This window comes from Peromyscus leucopus, chromosome 20 (assembly GCF_004664715.2).
Source record: "Peromyscus leucopus breed LL Stock chromosome 20, UCI_PerLeu_2.1, whole genome shotgun sequence".
Classification (NCBI taxonomy): domain Eukaryota; kingdom Metazoa; phylum Chordata; class Mammalia; order Rodentia; family Cricetidae; genus Peromyscus; species Peromyscus leucopus.
In genome coordinates this window covers 15,447,816-15,472,905 of record NC_051080.1, presented here as the reverse complement: position 1 = coordinate 15,472,905, position 25,090 = coordinate 15,447,816, and the positions used below count along the sequence as shown (strand labels likewise).

At 47.9% G+C, this 25,090-nt stretch overlaps 1 protein-coding gene and 1 long non-coding RNA gene across 4 annotated transcripts in view; one reads left to right on the top strand and one right to left on the bottom strand.

Moving 5' to 3' along the window:
* Ttll8 (tubulin tyrosine ligase like 8) overlaps positions 1-25,090 on the bottom strand; it is a 47,738-nt gene that overhangs the window by 5,227 nt on the left and 17,421 nt on the right. The window contains exons 4-12 of one of the 3 annotated variants that reach the window (XM_037197457.1): positions 24,597-24,670; positions 23,151-23,279; positions 22,758-22,872; positions 21,942-22,070; positions 16,492-16,678; positions 11,076-11,224; positions 8,105-8,348; positions 6,475-6,910; positions 5,615-5,836 (exon numbers count right to left, since the gene is read on the bottom strand). In XM_037197457.1, the coding sequence (XP_037053352.1) occupies positions 5,615-5,836; positions 6,475-6,910; positions 8,105-8,348; positions 11,076-11,224; positions 16,492-16,678; positions 21,942-22,070; positions 22,758-22,872; positions 23,151-23,279; positions 24,597-24,670 (1,685 nt within the window). Of the gene's footprint in view, positions 1-5,208; positions 5,837-6,474; positions 6,911-8,104; positions 8,349-11,075; positions 11,225-16,491; positions 16,679-21,941; positions 22,071-22,757; positions 22,873-23,150; positions 23,280-24,596; positions 24,671-25,090 lie in introns of those variants that run through there. The other 2 variants (XM_028869134.2, XM_037197458.1) reach the window with 2 other exon arrangements.
* LOC119086356 lies at positions 5,654-7,434 on the top strand. Its single transcript, XR_005089621.1, has 2 exons — positions 5,654-5,740; positions 6,799-7,434. It is a non-coding gene; the product is annotated as an uncharacterized LOC119086356 (long non-coding RNA).

Below are 25,090 nucleotides of genomic sequence, written 5' to 3'. Positions count from 1 at the left end.
TTTGCTCTCCAGCACTGTATAAAATTGGGCATTTTGGTTCAGGTGGCAATCCTGGCACTTGGGAGGTAGAGGCAGGAGAATCAGAAGTACAATCTGGAAGAAGATATCCACAGCATATACTGTAAGTACAAACCACCACATAGAAATACATGCAAAGCATCCCTGAAGTGACATTTTGCAGAAGAGCAAGAGATGTGTAGCACCAACGGCACACTTTCTTACATCTACCCAGTAAGTGCTAGATCACCGGTGATTTGGTGAGTTCATAAACTTTCTATATGTTCTTTTTGTTTGTTTGTTTTTCTGTTGTTTGTTTTCTGACAGGGTCTCACTATGTGGCTCTAGCTGTCCTGGAACTAGATATATAGACCAGGCTGGCCTTGAAATCACAGAGCTCCTCCTGCCTCTGCTGCTGGGAACAAAGGTGTGTGTCGCCACCTTTGGGGGGTGTGTATTATTTTAAGCACTATCGAAAACAGTTCTCTCTCTCTCTCTCTCTCTCTCTCTCTCTCTCTCATCTCCACAAGCTAGCATTTTCAGTGTTCACATACACACAAAACTTGCTGCCAAGCCTGATAACCTGACTTGGGTCCTCAGAACCCACACAGTTGAAAGAGAGAGAGAGAGAGTTCCTGCAAGTTGTTTTCTGACCTCCACACTCTTTTGTCATGGTATACATGCCCCTCTCCCAAATAAAAATGTAATAAAAATTTTAAAAGAATGTTGATTGAATACACACACACACACACACACACACACACACACAGAAGCACAAAGGTTTGGTGGAGGGGGAAATGGGAGGGCAGGGGGAGTTGAGTTCACTGTTTGCAGCTTCTTATTTCATTATAAAAATAACCCGCCGGGCGTTGGTGGCGCACGCCTTTAATCCCAGCACTCGGGAGGCAGAGCCAGGCGGATCTTTGTGAGTTCGAGGCCAGCCTGGGCTACCAAGTGAGTCCCAGGAAAGGCGCAAAGCTACACAGAGAAACCCTGTCTCAAAAAAACCAAAAAAAAAATAAATAAATAACCCAAGGGCTAAGGGTGTAGCTCCGTGGCAGAGTGCTTGCCTTAGGTTCACATAAGCATTAGTTATCAACTTGACATACCTGGAAAGACCGGAACCTAAGCTGAGATTGGCCTGTGGGCATGTGTGCAGGGGATGCTTTCTCCTAATGGCTAATTGATGTAGGAGGGCCCCAGCCCGTTCTGTGCAGTGCCATCTCTGGGCAGGGGGGGTCTGGGCTGTATGAGAAAAACAGCAAACCAAGGAGGGCGAGCCAGGAAGCAGAACTCTGCCTCAGCTCCTACCTCCAGGATCCCGCTTTCAGTTCCCGCTTCCCTTGAGAAGGGACTGGAACCTGTAAGCCAAATAAACCCTTTCCTTGCTCAAGTTGCTTTTGGTCAGTGTTGTATCACAGCAACAGAGAAGTAAAGGAGAACACCCAGCATGCGTGAAGTTCCACCCCAAGCCCTGACTTTAGAAAAACGAGTCAAAACACAATGAGCTGTGCAAGAATGAGAACTGTGATTGACTGGCTTATATACACCTGAGAACAATGACTAGATGAATTAAAGTCTTGGAGAGTGAAATAAAATAATAAAAAAGAAACGAATGAGAATAATTTCAAGGAAAAAGAAAATGGCGATCTAATTAAATATTTGAAATATAATAGATGGTCTAATTAAAGAATCGAAACATTATTATTAGGCTGTGCCCTGCTGTAAGTTACTCCATATTGTGTAAACCTGGCATTTCAGGCTGTGTCTTACTCTGGGAGATCCCACTTTGCAAGCAGCTTTTGATCCCAATTTGAGGATGGAGGATGACTTTTAGCACGAGTGGACACATGAGCCATGTCATGAGCCAGTACCACCCTCGCAGCACAGACGGACACACGGCTGTCTCCGGTTTCAGAGGCTTCAGCCATGTTCTGTCTCCACTGTTGATGTGACCTACTTAAACTGCTGCCTGCTCCTCTTCCTGTTTTCCTGTTGGGACCTAGTTTTGCCCTTTGACCTCCACAGCTGGACTCAGTCCTGTAGCTCAACTCTCACCCTGTATCCGAACTCCAGTTTCTTCCCGGGCTTTGTTTGGTTCCTTATCGTATCAACACAGACTCTGCATCTCTTATGCACCCCTGCTTTCGGGCTTCTGGAAACTCTTGAACTGACGGCGCCTTTGAACCCTTTCCCGTCCTTCTGCGACATACATGGATATCGCCACATACACATCAGATATATTTACTATGTGTGATAGGACAGGTAATATCAGCAATTAAGATTGAAATAAAAGAACAAATATTTGCCTTGACCAGGGTTATCAAGGGTAGCAGAAGTATCTAGCAGGTTGCAGTCAATGAAACAGCCACATTCTGTGAATTTATTGTTAGTTAACAAATTCTGACAGATGTGTTTGTCTGTGTTTCTGACGTAGCAAGCTCATGACAAAAACCCAATGAATCTTTAAATAGCTTAATAGATTTATTCAGATGGTGATTTTTAAGGTGAGTGGTATTTCTATAAAATGAGCATAATTTATAAACTTAATACAATTTTATCAAAAGATACCATTTACAAAGAAAATATACAGAGAAAGAATCTGCCAAAAAAGAGCAAGGAAAATTTTAGTGTAGGGTCCAGAGAGGTGTCTTAGTGTGTAAAGGCACTTGCCACTAAGCCTGATGACCTGACTTTGATCCCCAGAACCCACATAATGGAAGGAGAGAACTGACTCCCATGAGTTGGCCTCTGACCTTAATGCACACACACACTACATAATTAAATGTCACTTTAAAAGTTTAGGAGTTTAGGGGCTGGAGAGATGGCTCAGCGGTTAAGAGCACTGGCTGTTCTTGCAGAGGACCCGGCACACACATGGTGGTTCAGTTCCCAGCACCCACATGGTGGATTACAACCATCCATAACCCAGTTCTAGGGGATCCAATGATCTCTTCTGACCTTCACAGGCACCAGGCACGTACATGCTGCACATACATACGTGTAGGCAAAACACTCAAATATATAAAATACTCATCTTTTTAATATTTTTTGAAATATAGGTGTTTAAAGGAAGACACTGAAGGATGAGCAAATGAAGAGAGACACCACATTCATGGATTGTAAGGCTCAGTGTGATAAAGAAGCCAGCTCTACCCAAACTGATGTACAAATTCCACTTGATGCCCTCCAAAAATTCTAATAGTTTTCCCTCTTGGTGTTTGTTTGCTAGCGATAGCCCGATTCTACAATGTGTATGGAGGTACCAGTCATACCAGCTCAGCCGTTTCCGAGGGAACAAGATGAAGAGGTTTGCATAAATCAGAAAGGCCACAGCATGAAGACACTGTGGCATCTATCTAAGAGAGATGAATAAACCACTGAGGCAGACTGGCACAGGCAGGGATGGGCCTGTGTATGTGGGCAGAGACCATGTGGTAGAGGTGACCACACAAGGGGGAAGGATTTCCAGAGGGGTTTGTTGGGAAATCTATTTGATCTTGCCTCATGCTAACGATGATCCAATTCTAGGAGATGCTTTACTAGCAGATACTCCTGGGTTACTGTTATGATCTTGAGTCCTTCATTAACAAACCAAAAAAAAAAATCACCAAATTTAGAGATGTTGGTTAAATTGATTGTATTACAGTTAAGATGTTTTTACATAAAAAGAAAATACCACAAAGGGGTGAAAAGACAAGTTATAGGGTAGGAAATATTTGCAACAAAAAACAATGGAAAAAAGGGGAGTCTCTAACAGAAAGTATGACAAGTAAGAGGGAGTGGGACCTGGGATTCTTTGGATGCAAATCCAGAACTTTCCAGAAAAAACCAAAGCGGTTGCTAAACATGTGGCAATTGCTAATTTTCATTTCACTGTCCAGTGGAAACATACTAGAAGCCCACTAACACTTTACAAGAGGCAAGAGCGTCTGTGACAGCAGCAACAGCCACCTTGGGGGCTGGCCAGAGTGCGAATCGGCATAGTCTTACACCTGCAATGCGGTGAGATGGGGTGAAGCACCCCCCCCCCCCAGATTTATGTCCACCCAGAACCTTTCCTGTCTGGAAATAGAGTCTCTGCTGATGTCATCACTGAATGATGTCATGCTAAAGTGTGGGTGGGAGTCTGACACGACGATTGCTATCCTTCTCGGAGGGAGTCCTAAGCAGACCCGCGGGAGGAATAGGCCTGTGTGAAGACTGACACAGGATGTGGTCACCAGTCACCAGAGATCACTGGCGGACACCGCGAACTGCAGGAGGGGAAACCCTCTCTAGAGTCCTCAGAAGCATGGTCTTGCTGACCTGACTTTTAGGGATACACCTCCCCTTTTAGTACCAGTGTGTGGTTCACTGTTACACCACTTGTTAGATAGCGCTATTTTTTTTTTCTGTTGACGTTTCTCCACAGAAAGAGGTCTCTAGGTGTGTATAGCCAGATGGTTCCTAGAGATACTTTTACATAGTTACCCATACGGGACGGCCAGGCATAGGCATGGGAGCTGACACAGATGCTCTTCCCACCCAGAGCCTCTACAGGCAGCACACACCTGTGTGCCCAGCAAGTGCCAAGCACCCGCCACATATCACATTCGCCATCCTTGGCATTAGGGGTGTAGTTGCAAAGGTGGCAGCCAAAGCCGGTGCTCCAGGCCTTCCCATCCAGGGACACAGACGGCAGGCAGGCAAGGAGAGCTATGGCGAGGACCAGGCAGCTGGGAGGCAGTGGGAGAGGTGGACTAACTAGGCAGCGGGATACAGCGTGGGGTCCGAGTCTACGTCAACAGAGAGAGGTGGGGGCCCGGCCTGACACGCTCTGAGCCAGTGCCAGAGAACAGGCGGCACGTGGAGCCCCGGGGTGCAGACACAGCCAGTCACCTCACCCTGAGCTGCAACTCTACCAGCTCCATCAGAGTCTTCAGGAAATCGTGTGCAAGAGCCCAGCAATTCCCCCGACACACCTTGCCTATCCATGCCACTTGACGCTGTCCGAACACTATATAACCCATCCCTAGATCTCTGCCTCCACCTTAGAGGAAGCAAGCACTACTACTAAGTACTACTGAGGGGACCCCACTGGGACTGTTACAAAAGGACCCCACTATGATGCTCGCCTTGGCCGGCACTATACCAGAAACCTGAGTGCTTGAACAAGTCAGTGCCCCCCCCACCCCACCCCCTATATCCCACCCCCCACCCACCCCTACTTGTGAGCTCAGGCTGAAGATCCCTCTCAGGGGACACCCCTCATCCAACCCTGTGTCCTGTTCTGGAGGATGCAGCTCGAAGGTCTTCTTTGAGGATTGGGATGGAGCCAGAATCCCTCAAATATGATGGGACGACAAGGCACAGGCTCCCCACGGTTACCTGATGCTCTGGGTGGTGGAGACTGGGGCTTCCCCGTGGCTTTTGTATTCTGCAGCACTGGGGCAGTGTGCCGTACACTTGTTAAGTTTGGATCCGAGTGTTTAGTGGATTGGGCTCTGGTAAAAACGCTTTTGGGGGCCTTACTGTCTCCATCTTGACCGTTACTAACCGAGAATGCGTAAGTGGGCTTTGCTTGACCTCTGCCCTCAGCAGCCGTTACTGGCACAGACCAGGTGGCTGAAAGTACCTTTGCTTCTTCCCGTTTCCAGTCCTGCCGAAGGCTCATTCGGGAGGGTCCGGTGGCTGCGTCCAGTAGAGCCCGGGGGCTGCGCACTTTGAGCGTGGAATCTGAGAACGAGTCTGTGAAGCTGAGGTTGGTGATGGGGGGCATTTGCTTCTTGGGTTTCTTCACACTGATCCCTTCCACGCAGAGGTCAGACCCGTTGAACGGCGGCAGCTCCACAGCGGGCTGTGAGAAGAGGGAGCAGGTCAGGATCAGCCCCCCTGGCCCAGAGAGTCACCTGGCTGGCCCCACACCGAGCCACCTGCCATGCCTCGGAAGCGTTGGCTGTTTCTTCTTCAAGGCTCGGGTGCTCGCTGGGCCCTTCCTCCAGGTCTTGGGGCTCAACCCACAGGGCAGGCAGGAGTCCAGAGGCAAAAGCCTCAGCGTGGATGTGGAGCCTGCTAGACCACCACACAGGGAGGCCACTGGAGAGACTTCAGAAACAGAATAGGGGGCCTCTGGAGGGAAAGAACCTAAAAGGGGCTGTGGAACCTCCCCAGATACTCAGGCAGGGGCCTCTCCCATTACCCACATGGTTGGTTGGGATATGGAAAAATGACAGGTAGGACAACTAGATTGTGAAGGCCACAGGGCCTAAGTGACAAGGCTGACAAGACCCCATGTCTAGAGTAAACCTTTGCCTTGATGCACACAGGAGGCTGAGTTTGGGGCAGATCAGGCAGATCTACATCGCCCACACCCAAGAAACTGGATTTGTGTCCCCGACTGCCTGGGAATGGGTGGCTGCCACACAGAAGCCCAGGCCCACCCACCTCGTAGACAGATACCAGCAGCCAAGGCAGGGTAGCGCCTATCCTCCTCACCTGCCTCCACAGAAGTTCAAAGTTGCCAATGTCACAGTTTCGGTCCAGTTTGCGGTCCACCACAACCTTGATGGTGTCTTCCTGCACCTGGGCACAGAGCTGGGCCGTGACGGGAGTGGAGGGGTGCATGGTGGGGCTGGAGTTGATCTCTATGAGCCAGGGCTTGAAGTCTCGCCCCAGGATGAAGTCGGCCCCATAGAGCTCGAAGCTGTTCTTACGGGCTTCTACGTGGTCCTGAGCCACCCTCATGGCATTGGTGACGGCTTTTTTCATAGATGGATAGATGATGGTGCCCCATGTTGTCCCCCGGCCCCTCTTCTGCAGGTACTCCTGGAAGCGGGTGCTGGTCCACATGTTATGGCCAGGGAGCAGCGGACTGCGCTCCTTGTCATTCTTGAGGCGCCTCTGAATGGAGTTGTTGCACAGGTGGATGGCGCTGTGGGCAATGTGCTTGTGAGACTGGTGTATGCCAACAACCATAACACGGAGCCAGCACTGTCTGCCCAGCTTGCCCTGACGTCACTTTGCCTCATGCAGGGTTGCTGCAGAAGGTGTGGGCTAGTGGGTTTTGGACTGTTAGCTCTGCTACCCAGAAGCAGCCATGGACCCCTCAACCAGCCTGGAGGAACAGCACAGACTGTACCAAGACAGAGCAGAAGCCCACCAATGCAGAACCAACCACTAGGAAAAATAATCGGCCTAAGCCTCAGTTTCCCCAGAGGCACATGTCAGTAGGAGCATGTGAACCACCTACCTAAAGTTTCCAGTGAGTTACTTTATACTCCACCTTGCTCTATATGGACTTCAAACAAGCAGTCCGTTTTAGAAGACTGTAGGACACTGTTCGGAGCTAAGGGTATTTTCATTTGAACTGCAGGTGTAAGGCAGGCAGTTCCAGAGTGAGGCCTGCCCCACAGCCACATGTAAGAAAGGTGAACATTTAAAAGACACAACCACTCATCTACTTCTTTGGCTTCTGTTTGTATAGCTGGGCTATACCCATTCAGACACCATTTCTGGGAATCTCGCATCAGCCTCAGCTGAAGGAGGGTGCACGATATTACCATGCACAGGGTTGATGGCTCAGCTGAGCCCATGGGAAGAGGCTGCATGCCGCTCCCAGACTCCATTTTCAGTAAGTTTCTAGACTCTGCTATAGGCTTTTGTCCGGAGGTAATGCAAAAATAGGGGTGGTTGCCTTCACCTATGCCCAGCCCCATTCCAGCTGTGACCTAGCAGGTGTGACTCCAGGTGCACTGGGGGTAGAGTTCACTCAGCAAAGTTTCTATTGAGCAACCCTCAGCCTCTCAGGATCCCATCTGACTCTCCCTTTCAAAGTCCCCTAGGGCATCCAGGTCCCCAGCACTGCCTGCCAAGTGACAATCACTAAATCACTGAGAAAAAGCCCTGGGTCATCCCTGAGGATGCAGGTAGGTTCTCACTGGAATATGGCTTGTTAATCCCTAGCACCCCTGAGTGTTTGAGCCTGGTAGCCCCAATGCCCTGACGCTTTGGCAGTGATGGGCAATCCTGAGGGTTCAGAGGGGCGAACAGCAAGGGTGCCTCATCTACACATACCCAAGGGCCTCCTGCGAGGTGCTTAGAGAAATACAGAGCTCCCCCTGCTGACCTGTCCAGCTTGTCCAGGGAGAAGCGCTGTGTGGAGAAACGGAGGTAGCTCTCCTTGTAGAACCAGATGGTGAGGGGATTCCAGTCTGTGACGAGGAACCACTGTCGGATGTCGAACTTGGTGTCGTAGATGAGCATCGGCGTCTCGATGTACTTCTGGACCACCCATTTGTTGTCCTTCGTGGCCTGGTTGTCTGTGGCCACCAGCTCCAGGATGTTCTCCACACGGTCCATGCACACAATATCTCCAAGAACAAGAGGGGGTACCCTTGACCCAGGGCAGCACAGCCCCCCCCCCCCCCGCAGTCATTAAAGGCCCCAGTACCCACCCTGGCTTTGGCCCAGCACCAAGAGTTTGCAGGGATGGTTGGGCAGGGCAGATGTGCATTCATCTGCCACAGTTGGTGTCAACCACTTGTTCAGGCCTCCTGCCACGGGGCCAACCCCACACCCCAGAGGGCATTCAGAGATCAAGGGAAAAACAGAGCAGAGAGCCACTCAAGAGCATGCTCTAGGGTTTGGTGAGTGTGATCCACCAAATGGGATCAGCTGGGCACAGACAGGAGACATTTAATTTCTCCCCACTGGCTTTCCTTTCCTCACAGGCAGACTCTACAGTTTCCCCCCGTTGGCCCTAAAGTAGGTTGCATGACTTGTAGGACATGCAGGAAGGAGTGATGTGTGTCACGGTGAGCTCTGTAGGGTTTAATGCCAGTGACAGACCTTGAGGCTCTCTTTTCTCTGCCATGATAATGCAGGATAAGAACGAGGCTGCAAGATAGACAGAGCACCCTTGACCAGCTCAAGGAACACAAGTTTCTGCTGAAATTGGGGGGAGGGGGGCTGTTACACAGCACTATCTGGCCATCCATTCTGTTGATAAAAAGTAGAAGGACTTGCATCCACAGGATGGCACAAGGTGCAAGGTAAGTTCTCACAAAGCACATGGCTTCCATTAATTTGGTCAAGGCAAGTTGAGATCTTGCCTAAAATGAAACAAACTGCTGAGGTCGGCTTGGACCTACACCCCGGGGCCACCAGCGGTTGGCAAGAGCATAAGCAGTGAGCAGCAGAGGGAAGGGCATTTATTGAGAATAGCGCATCAGAACAACCCACAGAGTATCCCTGGGGATGGAGTCAGTCTCCAGTGGGAGGATGGTATGGCCTGAGGGATGACAGAGATTTCTTAGGACGCAAAGGGAGCTTAGCACAGAGACCAAGAAAGAACACAGCACATCTGCCAGTCAAGGCCACATCACAGGAGCACGAAGGAAGACCTGACCATCTGCAGAACACCAGAAGGGAGTGGACCACATACACTGGGGAAGAGAATAACTCAGGACAGAAGACCTTTAGGATTAGATTAATAAGAAAAATTTAAAGATCACATGCATAGGGCTGGAGATAAGAGCACTTATTACTCTTATAGAGGAGGACCTGGGTTCGGTTCTAAGCACTCATATGGGGCTCATGACCACTCATAACTCCAGGAGTTCTAATAATTTCTTCTGGCCTCCACAGGCACCAGACACACACACGGTGCACATATGTACATGCAAGAAAAACACTCATACACATAAATAAATCTGATTTTAAAAAAAAAGAAATCACATACATGCAGGGCGGTGGTGGTACACACCTTTAATCCCAGCACTCGGGAGGCAGAGTGGATCTCTGTGAGTTCAAGGCCAGCCTGGTCTACAGAGCAAGATCCTGGACAGGCATCAAAACTACACAGAGAAACCTTGTCTCAGAAACAAACAAACAAACAAACAAATCACAAACACAACCTGCACACTAAGAAACTTCAGAAGATCTCAAGAGAGCAACAGGATATGCAAACTAAAAAGTCTGTTTAAATACCACAGAGAAATAGGACATTCTGTAACAGAGACAAAAGGATGCAGCTAATGCCACAGACTGAGGGAACTTCGTAGCCTTAAGTCTATTATTTCACAGGAAAGCCTGGAAATAAACCAACTTAGCTTTTAAGTCAGAGACAAGAGAAAAATTTCTCATAGGAAAATTGAAAACTGAACCATTGACTTTGGAAATGCAAGATAAGGAAATCACACATATGCACATGAACATGCAGACACCATCACACACATGCATTCGTATACACACACACACACACACACACACACACACACACACACACACACACAGTATTACACAGTATTAAGAAAGAAGAGAATGGCCGGGCGGTGTTGGCTCAGACCTTTAATCCCAGCACTTGAGAGGCAGAGCCAGGCAGATCTCTGTGAGTTCGAGGCCAGCCTGGGCTACAGAGTGAGTTCCAGGACAGGCACAAAGCTACACAGAGAAACCCTGCCTCAGGAAAAAAAAGAAGAAGAGGAAGAAGAAGAAAAGAAGAAGAAGAAGAAGAAGAAGAAGAAGAAGAAGAAGAAGAAGAAGAAGAAGAAGAAGAAGAAGAAGAAGAAGAAGAAGAAGAAGAAAGAAGAGAATGTAATTCCATCTGCAATTTGGGTAGATGAGGCAGAAAATGTGAACAGGTGAATAACCCACAGGCAAATTTTATGAGGTGTTCCAAATTTGCCTCTAAGGGTCCTAGATTCTACAGGTGAACTTTACCATGGGCCCATGGGATGTGAAGCACACTGCTTGGGGATGATGGTCCACCCTTCTTAAAGGTCAGAATAAACCTATTGCTAAGATCAAGGTAACACACACACACACACACACACACACACACACACAACAAACAAACAACATCCCCCCCCACAAAGAAAACACTCTGGGATTGTTTAACTGATGGATACAAATGAGGAAACCTCAGCTAACTCAGCAAACTCCGGGACAGGACTGTGACGGACACTTCCCCCTCCAGCACAGCTTGGGCACCCCTGTCTGACCCTGGCAGCACTCCTTGAATCTCCCTCCATCATAGAGCAGGTGCTGTCAAGGTTGGAGACTTGCATGATGGGGAGGCATCTGCCCAGGGAACTCACCTCGACCTCGGGACTTTGCTGCAGGCTTTATGATCCAGATGTTCCGAATCCCGTCGATCTCTGTCTGAGGGTTCACAGAACTGATCTTACTCAACAGAGTCTGGCACTGTGAAAAGTAACTTCTTGAATCAGGGATGAAGGCATTGCCACTAAAAAGCAAGATCCAGAAAGGGCATGAGGCTCTGAGAGACAGCGGCCAGCCCCAGTGATTGGTGGGTGCCTCTGCTCTAGGACAGGCTGATGGCTATCTGACAAGGGTTAGAGACAGCAGAGGATGTCTACCAACTGAGGATACCACCTGGGGTCATGGACCTTAGAGGCTTGTACTTGGACAGGGTGTGTCAAGAAGTAAGGACCCTAGCTGGGCATGGTGGTGCGTGCCTCTAAGCCCAGTACTCTTGGAGGCAGAGGCAGAGGCAGGGGGATCTTTGTGAGTTCTGGGCCTGCATGGTTTACATAGCAATTTCAAGGACAGTCAAAGTTACATAACAGAGAGACCCTGTCTCAAAAAAGGAAGGAAAAGAAAGAACAAATGAAAGAAAAAAAGAAAAGAAGAAAGAAGGAAAGAAAGAGAGAGAAAGGAAGGAAGGAAGGAAGAAATGAAGGAAGGAAGAAAGAGAAGAACCCCGACACATGGACCTGTACTGCCTGTACAGACAAGGACACCAATCCTATACCAAAGGAAAACCAGAGATGGGTGGGTCCCTGTGCCAAGACACTGCCTTCACTGTTGTTGCCAGAAAGGTCCTTATAAAGGAAGCCAAACTGCCATGCAGACTCACCTGTGCCACAGTAGCAGCCAGCTTTTGGTCCTGTGACCTGGACTGTCAACCTAATCCCATGCCCTTGTTGGTGACTTCAGACTCATAGGAAAAGGCCTAGCTCAGAAAGCCATCATAATCTCAGGGAGTAAGGACAGAGATCAGTAGAGATGTCTGAGCAGCTTTCAGAATTTGAGGGCACACTACTGGCACCTGGGAGAGAAACAGCCACCACAACACCCACAGGCCCTCTCGGGTTCTGTGGGAGCCTCCTTACATGGGCAGACCCAGGCACAGTGAGGAATGCTCAGTGCAGGCTCCCTGCATACTGTCCCGTGGCTGCAGCTGAGCCACAATTCTGACTGCAGCCCTAGAGGTGACAGCAAGGGCTGGGGACAAGAGACACGTATATTCTGTCCACCTGCTGGGGAAGGAGGGCGCCGTCTAAGAAAAAGTGAATAATGGAAATCCCTCGAGTGTGGGTTGGAGTTTCAAGGAAACACAGTCTTCCTGGTGTCAGTTTCCACCCCTGGGTGCAGGGAACAGATCGGCATGGGATGGTGTGGTCATGCCTTCGCTGGCCGGATACCAAGCAGAGCCCACTCCTCTGCTCTACTGGATGTGGGCCTCCTCTGCAGATGTTAGGTGTTGACCAACTCCATAATGATAGGACAGCTCTGCCATAACCAGTACATGGCTCAAACCGGTACAGACGACCCCCAGTGTCCCTATAACACAATCTGGTCCAAAAGCACGGGCCAGACTAGTGCAATGGTATTATCTGCTGATGGCATGGATACTTTCACCCCCGGGGATCAGAAAGACAAGTGCTTTGCTGTTCAGTGGGAAGGAACTCCCTATGACGTCTGCAGGACACTGGAGCCCAGGTCCTGGGGTGACATACTTTCAGGGGTGAGTCAGCACTGGACTCATGTGATACCATGCCATGTCATCCACATTATGTCGCCTCTGCCACATAATGAGAGGACGTAAAAGTTAGGATATCGCCGAGAACAGAGCAGGAGACCGGCCCGTTTGAAAAATGCTCAGATTCTGGACATATTCGTGCTGACCGAAAAACAGACAGGGTCCCTGCAGGTCCTGTGAACACTCATGTGGGAACCTGTCAGTCTTAACAAGGACCATCCCCACTCCCCACCCCCCAGACTCTGAGCGGGCTATAGTGAATATCAGGGACAGTCCCTGCAAAGCCCCAGAGAACCTGCTCACCTGACAGGGTCACTCCACACCACACTGGAACCCAATGCTGCCACCCAGTGGTGAAGCCTCAGGTTCTTTTTTTTTTTTTTTTTTTTGTAGAGGTTTAAGAAAATGTGGTATAGAAAGCCCTAACAGAAAAAGCGAAGTTTGATCATTTTTGCTCATGTGCACTCTTGTGTCGATACCACCAGCTCGAGATCCATACAGCATGGGCTGCTCAGAAAGTTCTCCAGTATTACACCCCAGTCGACGGTAGCTAGTTATCATTCTCACTTTCTGCCACAGGGACGGGCTCTGCCTTTCTTGAACTTCACACCCACGGTCAGGGATAGGGGACCTACACTCTCTCTCTTTCTCTGCCTTCCCCCCCATACCCTCCCTCTCCAAAGGGGTGTCTTTTAGCCTCACAACTGGGAGATTGGTTCATGGCTATGCCATTTGCAGCCCCTGCTCTGACATGACCAGGTCTGGGCTGACTGAGTCTTTCTGAGGCTGGGTGCTTCCATTTCTCCAGGGATGGAAGAGCTGCATCATAGGTCGTATAATTCTTGCTTTTCCAGAATGCTTAGCTTGGCGCTCACACGGGCACTGCATTAGAGCTGCTGACTTAGGCCAGCACTTGGTGTTTCGAGTCTTTAGTCTGGCCATTCTGGTGTGCAGAGGTGTCCCATCATGGGTGTTTTTTGTTGCTTCTTTTTCCTTTTTCAGCTTTTGAGACAGTCTCATATATAGCACAGGCCAGCTTTGAGTTCAAGGTCCTTCTGGAATGATAGGAGCTACTACCAAGAGTTTACTGTTGTTCTGATAAGCTCTGATACTGGGAACTTATCTAGTCTGATTAGACAGCTGAGTTTTGTCTTTCATGAAGTGTCTGTTCTTTTTTCTTTTTTTCTTAAGACAGGATCTCATGGAGCCCAGGGTAGCATTGAACTTGTTGTGAACATGAGGATGACCTTGAACTTCTGATCCTCCCACTACTACCCCCTGAGTGCTTGGGGCTACAGGCATGGGCCTCCACTTTCAGTGTCTGTGGGTGCTGGAGATGGAACTCAGGGCTGCACATTGGATAGAGAAGCACTCCACGAACGGAGCATTTCATTTGGTTAATTTCTCTTCTCTCACTTATTGTAGCTAATTCGGTAGCTTCTAAATGGGAACCTCCGTTGGATGTGTGGACAGTGGGTCTGTCTCTAGTTTGCAGCTTCTGCTTCCATCCTCTTTACAATGCTTTTTTGAGAAACACAGTTCTTAAGCCAACGCAGAGCATTTTATCAACTGTTTTCCTGTTAATTGTTAGTGCCTAATAAATACAAAGATACAGCCAACTTGATTGGGAAGGAACTATGTCTAGAACAGCTCATATGGGGGAGAATGAGGATAACTCCTGAAAAGGGGAGTAAACAGAGCATGTGCCTCCTTGGATGGATTGAGTCGTGAACGTGCACGAGTGTTAGTTAGAGAGACCAATGGTACACAGCACATAGTCAGGAACAGACACATGACAACCACGAAGAAGGACTCTCCTGACAACCACGAAGAAAAAGACCAGGTAACAGACACATGGGACACAGCGTAACACACATGCACTTGGGAGTCCCAGGAAGAGAAGACAGAAAGAATGAAGCAGAAGCAACAGATGTAGAAATAATGACCAGTCTCTGAATTTGGGGGAAAAATGTCAACCCATGGTTAAAAGATGCCACACAAACTCAAACAAGGATAAATACAAAGAAAAGCATTCCTACAAAAATAACAAATATTTCTTATTGAAACTACTAAAACCAAAGACAAAAATCTTTAGGCAGACAGAGAAGAGGATACTACTTCTCTCCAGAAGGGCTGAGATTCCAGCAGAAAACGTCTAATCAAAACAGCATGAGCCAGAATATGATAGAATAGCATTCCAACAGCAAATTGAGAATTCTATCCTGGAGAAAATATCTCTTAAAAATGAAAATTTTTAATCTTTTTGAGACTAAAAAAAAATGGAGGAAGTTTTTTCTCACAGGTCATTGCTAGAAAATATATTAAGAGATTTTTTTGATGAACAACAAAATGACTGATGTACAAAAAAAGGGAAGTAACTGATTTCAAGCATGTCACGGGCCCTTTAAAAGCAGAGAGAAGATGGAGAGATGGCTCAGATGTTAAGAGCACTTACTGCCCTTGCGGAGGACCCAGATTAGTTCTTAGCACCCATATCAGGTGGCTCACAATCACCTGGAACTCCAGGTCTAGGGACTCTGTGGGCACCTGATGCACCTGAATGAACACTCATTCAGGCACACACATACACATAAATAAAAAAGTCAATTAAACAAAGATAGACAGAAATGAATGACAAGAAGTGTCAGGAATGGGGGGAAGTAAGCCAGGCCACACTGTCGTGATTTGTTTGGGAAACAGTGAAAGTGCTAATTAAAGATGAGTAATGAGACATAAAACATAAAGAAGGTTTTGGGTGCAGTGATTTGTGCTAGACCCTGTCAAAAAAAAAAAAAACAAAAAACAAACAAACCTATATTGTAACTTTTAGGTTTGGCTTAAAAAAATAAACGGAGTCTTGCTATATATACCCCATGCTGGCCCCAGACTCAGTGCAGAGCCTCGTCTTGCCCTGACCTCAAGGCCTTCCTGCCTCAGCCTCCTGAGTGCTGGGATGACAGGCATAAGTCAACAGAAAAGAGAGGGGAAAGGAGAGAAGAGGAAGGAGAGGGGAGAAGAGGAGGAAGAAGACGGATAATCAAATGGAGGAAAGGACAGGCCAAAGGGTGAAAATACCTGGGGCAGTATGTGGTAGTTACCACAGACCCTTGAAACAAGCATTGCCCCCCCCATTCTGTCCCCCTAGAGTGTCTGGTGGTCACCATAGGGGGTGGGAGGCCGAGGAAAGTAGGGAAGGTAGCGTCATTATGTGGGCCTTGGTGCTGAGGGGTGACCAGCATCCTGGGCAGTCTGAAGGCCTGGGAAGCACTTCTGCCCATCATCACTCATCAGAGCCTGCCAGGCCCTGAGCAGGACAAACTTACCCGGGATATTGTGGGTCCAAGTGAGATCAAGCATGAAAGGAACTGGGAAGGCACAAAATGAGATGGTATCCCCCAAAGACACCCACAGGAGGTGTCATATTTTTAAACAAATAACAGAAGGTTTTGGTACCCCAGCAGCCAACAGGCACCCCTGATACTCAGGGCAGGTGCTCTAACATCTCAAGGTACCCCAAGACTCAGGAGGCATGCCTACCTCAGATAGGTGCTTCAGAAGGTAGATAAGCACCCTAGTGTCTAGACAGATGCCCAGACTCCTGATAAACATCCCCCACATCAAGGCAAGTGCCCTCAACACCCAAACAGGTGCTCCAGCACCCAGACACGCATCCCAGTGTGTGCACACAGGGACACCTCTGGAGTCAAGGCAGTGGGGTAGCGTCTTACTGAACCAGTAAGTAGTACTGCTTGGTCAGATCATTCCACTCTTCCTCAGACAAGGCATCAGTGCTGGTCTCTGATGCGTCGATGTCCTCATGCTCCAGCTGGCCCAGGTAGGCCTGGCACACCTTGCAGGCTGTGTCCACAAGCTGTCCTGAGAGGCCTTGGAACTTGAGGTCAGTATTATCAGGATCTGGAATTCAGAGCACGGGCACCGAGTGGAACCCCCCCCCCCAGGGCACAGAGGCTGCCTCCCATTCCTACCACCTCTCCCTTGGGAGAGTCTTGTCAAACCCACTGTACAGCATCATCACTCCTGCCACCCGGAGCTCGTACTCTGAAACTGGACTTGGATGTCATGGTAGAGAGGAGACAGTACTTTTCAAGTGCCACAAAAACGCATGCTTTCTGCTCACGCACTCTGCGACCAGACCTGTGCTGCTCTGATACCTGTGAGCACTTTGAGCTGCCTTGATGGCCAATTCCTATTGCTACAGAGCCTCCTGCACCACATGCACTGGGGGCATTGGTGGGTCCTGGCACCTGAACCTTTACACTATGTCTTACCCCTTCTCAACCCCATGATTCAGGACCACTGTTGAGTCTCAGGAAGTACAGACTGCAAGTGGCCTCAAGAATGTGGCCAGCAGGCTGAGACCTCTTCCTGGCTAGGCTGCCCAGGGAGGTAGCGAGATTGCAGCACAGATGTGGAATGGTTAGGGGGCTCCAGGCGCAGTGCTGGTAGAGACACGGCACTGGCGAGTGCTGTGATGGGCACAGGCTCACTGGGCATGCCGCGAAGCCAAGGGCAGTAAGTTTAGGTGGCAGTTTCAGAGAGTACAATGGGCATGTGAAATTCACAGAATGTAAACCAACCATTCAAAAGCCAACGTGGCACTTCCGGCTCCAACGCGTGGGAGGTGTGACTGTACTCTTTTAAGTCAAAAGTTGAGCTAAACAACGAACGGTTTCTGACCTTCCAAAGAAGTGAGGTCAAAGACAAAAACCAGTGTCCCCAAAATTAGAGAGAGAGAGAGAGAGAGAGAGAGAGAGAGAGAGAGAGAGAGAGAGAATATCATGACTAACTGGAATAGAAACCTTCATGGGATGAATGGGAATAGGAAAAGCCTGGCTGTGGGGATGAACTCTAAAGGCAATGTCACAAATGGTGGAAGAGGAAACAATCAAAACACACACACACACATACACACACACACACACACACACACACACACACACAGAGGGAGAGAGAGAGAGAGAGAGAGAGAGAGAGAGAGAGAGAGAGAGAGAGAGAGAGAGAGAAACAAATGCAGAGAAAATAGTAACCATCCAACTCCATCAATAATCACCTTCAACACCAATGGCCTACACACACCAGTTAAAAGATGGCCAGGGTAGATTAAACAAGATACAACTATTTTCTCTAAGAAACTTCCATGAAAACAAAGCTTCCTTAAGTTAGAAGTAAAGAGACAGGAGAAGATACACCATGCTAACATCAATCAAAAGAAAAGTCAAAAAGCTGTGTTATCATCAGGCAAAGCAGACTACAGAGCAAGGGGAATGATCAGGGATAAAAGGAGCTTTATACAATGAAAAAGAGTCAATTCTCCAGAAATATGTAACAGTAACTAATATACACATACCTAACAACAGAGCTTCAAAGCTAGCACAGCTCAAAAGACAAACTGAAATATACCACAATCATAGAGTCTTCAATATCCCTATACCAAAAATGGGCAGGTCTGGAGGGACCTATGGCTCAGGCCTGCCATCTCAGCTACACGAGAGGCCGAGGTGGACTGATCACAAGTTTAAGGTTTGCCTGGTTACAGAGTGAGCTCAAGATCAGCCTAAGTAACTAAGATTCTGTCTCAACATTTAATGAGGGCCTGGGCTGTAAGTGGTAAGATACTTGCCCAGTATATGTGAGGCCCTGGGTTTAATCCACAGCACTACAGAGAAAAGGAAAAATTTTAAAAAGGAGAGAGAAGGAACAAGTGGTCAGATCTAGATGAGTTCAAAGCTAGGCTGGGAAGTGGGGGAGGGAAAGAGGCAGCAGGTAGAGACTAGGTAAAGACAGCAGAACTCAACAGCACCATGTGTCAACTGGATGTAACTGATGTCACACGCTACTACATCTGCAAACAGCAGCATACTCATGGTCCTCAAGAAAGACCTCAGTCTGGCCATAAAACACATGTCAACATAGTCAAAAGGACACATCCCCTCTGAATCATAACATGTCCCCTCTGAAACTAAGATGGGGTTACAAGTAGAAATCAAGAAAAAGAGCTGGTCTACAGAGTGAGATCCAGGATAGCCAGGGCTATACAGTGAGGGTCTGTCTCAATAATAGTAGTAATAACACACAGGGTAAAGAAAAAAACATAAGAAAATTTAAACTGTCTTCAATTAGATGAAAATGGAATCACAACTTACAAAATTTCTGAGGTGGCCCCAGAGCAGTACTTAGAATATTTATATCAGTGACTTCTTATAAAATTAGAAATCTAGCCAGAAAGTGAGAAAAAGAAAAACTCAAAGTAAACTGAAGAAAATAAATAATAAAATTAGGGTAGAAAGTGAAAACAGGAAAACAATAGAAAAAACTAATAAGCCCTGTGGTGGCTTTGAAATAAAATGGCCCTCATAGGCTCATAGGGAGTGGTACTATTAGGAGGTGTGGCCTTGTTGGAACAGGTGTGGCTTTTTGGAGGAAGTGTATTACTAGGGGCAGGCTTTGAGGTCTCAGATGCTCATGCCAGGCCCAATGTGGCACTGTTACTTCCTGCTGCCTTCAGATCCAGTGTAGAACTCTTAGCTACTTCTCCAGCACCATGCCTGCCTGTACACCACAGTGCATACCACCGTGAAGATAATGGACTAAATCTCTGAACTGTAAGCCAGTCCCAATTAGATGCTTTCCTTTATAAGAGTTGCAGTGGTCATGGAGTCTCTTCATAGCAACAAAAACTGTGGTGGTATGAAAGAAAATAGCCCCCAAAGGGAGTGGCACTATTAGGAGGTGTGGCTTTATTGGAGTAGATATCCTTGTTGGAGGAAGCATATCACTGTGGAGGTGGGCTTTAAGATCTCATATATGTTCAAGCTTCACTCAGTGTGATACTCAGACCACTTCTTGTTGCCTGTAAGATATAGGACTCTCAGCTACTTCTCTAGTACCATGTCTGCCTGTATGCCACCATGTCCCATCATGATGATGATGGACTGAACCTCTGAAATGTAAGCGAGGCACCCCAATTAAATGTTTTCATGTATAAGAGTTGCTGTGATCATGGTGTCTCTTTACAGCAATAGAAACTCCAACTAAGACAGAAGTTCTAACTAAGACAAGCCCTAAATTTAGATTTTTTTTAAAAGAACAATACAATGAACTAATCCCTAGCTAGGTTAAGAAAAAGAGAGAAGACACAAATTACTAATATTGGAATTGAAAGAGGGGACATCACTATAGACACCCCCTCATCACTGTTTTTCAGCATTGTAGTAGACAATGCAATAAGACAAGAAAAAGAAATAAAATGAACAGAGATTGGAAAGGAACAAGATTGTCTTTAGTCACAGACAATAGGACCATCTTTGTAGAAAAATACAAAAGATTTAACAGAATCCTGGAAGTACATGTGGCTATAATCTGTCACTTTCCTATGTAGTGAACAACTGGAATTTGAAATTTAAAAAATTTCCATTTACATTAGACGTGTGTGTGTGTGTGTGTGTGTGTGTGTGTGTGTGTGTGTGTGTGTGTTTGAGACAGGGTTTCTCTGTGTAGCCCTGGCTGTTCTGGAACTCACTCTGTAGAACTGGCTGGTCTTGAATTCAAGAGATATCCACCTGCGTCTATCTCCCAAGTGCTGGGATTAAAGGCGTGCACCACCATTGCCAGGCTGAAAATATAATTCTTTTTTTTTTTTTTTTTTTGGTTTTTCGAGACAGGGTTTCTCTGTGTAGCTTTGCACCTTTCCTGGGACTCACTTGGTAGCCCAGGCTGGCCTCGAACTCACAGAGATCTGCCTGACTCTGCCTCCCGAGTGCTGGGATTAAAGGTGTGCGCCACCACCGCCCGGCGAAAATATAATTCTTAAATAAAAATAAATCTATTTAAGAAAAAATACATAAGCATAAGACCTATATGAGGAAACCTTCAAACTCTTATAAATGATATTGAAGAGAGTTATTAAGTAAACAATCAGAAAAGACCCAGTGTGAAAATGTCCATTCTCCCTGACCTTGTCTAAGCACGATCACAAATCACAGAAAGATACTTTGAGAATGTTGACAAGTGGGTTCTAAAGTCTAAGACCAGATTGCTCATTATGTACCAAAGGCGAAGAACAAAGTTGGAGGACTCAAAACTCAACTAACATCTGCAGTAATTGAAACACTACGGTGTTGCTGTAAGATTATGGATTATGGAATAGAATGGAGCCCCTTCCTGAAGAAGACACGCACAGATCTGGTCAACTCGTACGTGAATACAAAGGAATTAAGCAACGCAGTAAAGATGTCTGCTCCACTAATGGTGCAGGACACCGATGGGGCAAAAAAGTGAACGTAGTGATGGGCAGTGCTGGAAAAATGGCTTAGTGGTTTAGGGCCTATATTGCTCTTGAAGAGGACCAGAGTTTGGCTACCAGAACCTGTGTCAGGAGACTCATAGCTGCCTGTAACTTCAGCTCCAGATCAGAGAAGCACAGGAGCACTTCTAGCCTCTGTGGGCACCTGCACCCATGTACGTGTACACACACACACACACACACACACACACACACACACACACACCATACACACACTTAAAAATAATAAAAATAGTCGGGCGGTGGTGGCACATGCCTTTAATCCCAGCACTTGGGAGGCAGAGGCAGGAGGATCTCTGTGAGTTCGAGGCCAGTCTGGTCTACAAAGTGAGTTCCAGGAAAGGCGCAAAACTACACGGAGAAACCCTGTCTCAAAAAACCAAAAAATAAAATAAAATAAAATAAAATAAAAATAGTAAAAAAATAAATCCTTAAAGAAAAATAACAAAGCAAAACCAAATCTAGATACAGATCTCAACTTCAAGAAAGTTCCAAAAGGATAATAAGTCTATCTGGAAGATGAGAAGCCACAAGACTCTCAGATGAAAAACATAGAAGAAACGCAGGGGAATCTTGAGCTTTCTGTTGTCTGCTTTAGATACGATACTAAAGGCATGATCCACAAAGAGATCATTGGTAAGCTTACCACTAAAATTCTAAAACTAAAAGTATCTGCTGTGTGGCTATGAGACTCAGAGAAGAGCCAGAAGCATCAGTGTCTCTTCTCTACGCCTGGTTGAACACCCAAGCAACAATGCCCAACCTGTCCATCAACCAGAGAGACTCTGCCTCACCAGAAAAAGACCTATACTGTTGACCAGACACCCCACCCCATTAGGCGCAAAAGCCGCATACCTTTTTGGGGGCTGGGCTCTTCGTTTTTGGCCTCCTCCTTCTTACTCTTGCCCTTGATTTTACAGTAGTAATTCTGGTGGCTGACTACCCATTTGAGGATGCTGGAAGCCACTGTGCGTCGAAAGTCATCTGGAAGGACACCAAGGCCTCGCTCCCACTGCCCACCCAGAGCAGAGAGGCAGCAGAGCATGCCACATGGGTCTCCCTGCCACCTTCAACAGGTGCTTCCATACTTTCCCCCAGCTGTTCACCCACCTGTCCACACCCAGTCCCGACAGCTCCTCCTCCCAGCCACCGCTCTCCCCTTCTCCTCCTCCATTCTCTGTTGTCACTGCCTCACAACACCTCAGAGACCAGAGGGATATTCCCAGGAGTCCCCTGGCTACAGTGCTGGGACCCTTTGAGGTATCTAAGGGGTCTCTCTGGACCAGACCCATCTAGACCATCTAGAATGTAGCCCTCCTCTACTGAAGGGGTCTTGCTTGCACTCACCCAGCACATAAGCAGAGCAACATAGCTGTGCATTCTGCAGACCTAGGCTGGAGGTGAGCCCAGGCTCTGAGCAGCAGGGGGTCCACACAGAGATTGGAAGTCGGTGGTGATGCTCTGAGCCCGTGCTGCTGGAGGCCTCCTGTGCTCCCTCAGAGCCAAGATCTGAATACTTAAGGGCTACAGCTTCTGTCAGCCTCAGGTGCCTCCTTCCACACTGCCAACATTGCCTATGTCTGGGCTGGCCCTTACTAAGTGGACCAGAGATTGTCGTCATGGCCCTAGGGAAGTGTGGTGTGGTACCTCAGAAAGCCGCTGGTCACTCACCCAAGAATTCCTGCTTCTCGCTCTCAGTGCAGAGGCCATAGCAACGTGGGAAGAAGGTGTTGGGGTTGGCCTGGACGTACCAAGGCAGGCTCCTCATGTTCAAACACAGTCCAATCTCCAGAGAGAATAGTGCATTGGGAACCTCAGTGGGCCGCCTTACACACAAAGTGAACTCCACTGGGGACCCATGGTTGACTTGACCCATGTTCCCTAGGAAGGGGGCTTCCATGGCACTGAGAGTACCCAGAGAGGGAAGAACAGGGAGCAGGTGGGCATATGGGACAGGAGGCGGTGGGTGTTTGGGGGAGGAGCCAAAATCTGCACAGTCCCTCTGGTTCTCCCAGTTGGGGATGGCCCACCCACTCTGACTAAGCCCCAGGCCCTCCCATCCACCTTGGTGGTAAACGATGCTGTCTTCCCATAGTGGTTCAGCATCTGGTCACAGGTCAGGCTGTGATAGTCCACAACGTCCCTCTTGATAGTCCAGAGGAGGTATGGCATCTCGTTCTTTACCAACCTGGACTGGCAAGAAGAGCCCTCTTATCAACATCCAGCATTCAGAGATCTAGTCCTTTGAGGTGCTGGGACACAGCTGAGAGCTGAGGGGGGTGGACAGAAGCGAGACTATACTCTGATTATTATGGCTGAAGGTTCCATTTTAGCCGAGGTTACATGACTCTTGAGGGCTACACGTGTTGGGATGGGGACAACCCCAGCCACATGGGGTTTCTGCTGCCCAGAAGCCAGCTGCTTTTTTCTCTACTTGGGGCTGAAGATGAACTTGAACTCTTCCTATCCTGGTATCTACGTGGGACTTAGAGATGTGCTAATCTGCTGACTGGAGGTGAATGTGGTGCTCTGGGACCCAGGAGTGTGTTCCAGAGGAAGTTTGCTCCCAGAACCCCTAGGAAGCACCTTCTAGGAGGCAGCTTTCTTCCACTGGACGGAACAGGGGAAGGTCCCAGATTCTGGTACTCACAGCAGAATAAATTAGACTAAGTGCACAGCCAGCTATAAAAATGGAATTAGCGCCGGGCAGTGGTGGCACACACCTTTAATCCTAGCACTAGGGAGGCAGAGCCAGGAGGATCTCTGTGAGTTTGAGGCCAGCCTGGTCTAAACAGTGAGATCCAGGACAGGCACCAAAACTACACAGAGAAACCCTGTCTCAGAAAAAAAAAAAAAAAAAAAAAGAAAGAAAGAAAGAAAAAAGGGAATTAGCTCCATAAACCTAATGTGTTTACTGACCACCTGTGAGCTAATTCTCTGCCAATCCTGTCTATCTGTCTGTCTATCTGTCTATCTATCTATCTATCTATCTATCTATCTATCTATCTATCCATCCATCCATCCATCCATCCATCCATCCATCCATCCATCCATCCATCCATCTAAGCACTGATCTATGAGCCCTCACACACAGACATTCTGCATCTCTGATCTTGTAAATTACATGTGTGGCAAAGCCTTCCTCTCTGGGAGTAACCTTTCTGTCCTCTTTATAGAAGATACAGTAGAGCTTTGGAGAAGTCAGGCTAGGGCTGACATGGGTACAGCTGCTGCATTACTGGAGACCCCATGTTCACTGGCAAGGCCCCTTCTGCCTCCAACCTGTAATGTATAGACCCCCACCCCCCGACAACCGCTCAGCACCTCATTGTCCACAGTCACACAGGTCTTTGCTCATGCTAGTCAGTGTGGGACGCAGAAGCTAGAAACAGGATACAGGGAAGCCAGATGCCCAATGTTCCCACTCAGGAGTCTCACTCCGCCCTCTCTCTAGTGTGCTCTGCCTTAGAAAGGCCATGGCATATCCCAATACCAGGCCACAGGGCCTACCATCACATCATGGATATCATCTAATCTTTCCAAGGGTACTTCTTGATTTTCTTTGGTCTCTGCATTTTTATTATCTGCAAGTAAAACACAGAGAGACATTGCTGCCACTGTATTCAAGTCCCTCACCAGACTCCCTGTAGTGTTGGGGTCCTGCTATGGATGGATGACCACTTGTCTACTAGAAGTTCCCAAGAGAGGCTTCCCCTGGGGCAGCAGGTAATCTTTGAGGGCTATGCTATAGAGATTACCTATGCCCATTCCCTCCAGCATCCTGTGCAGCATCCCACGTAGGCTATGATAGGTCAGGATTGAGGGGGTGCTGCAGGTTATGACCCTCAGTAGATGCTATGGCATGAGTCTGGAGAGGACCAGCTTGAATTATGGGAACTTGAGGAATGGCCTTGGTGGAGAAAGGAGCTAGAGGAAGAACAGCTAGGGTTGAGTGTAGACATGGGGACACTTAATAGCAACGTACTATGGTAGGAGTGTGGCTG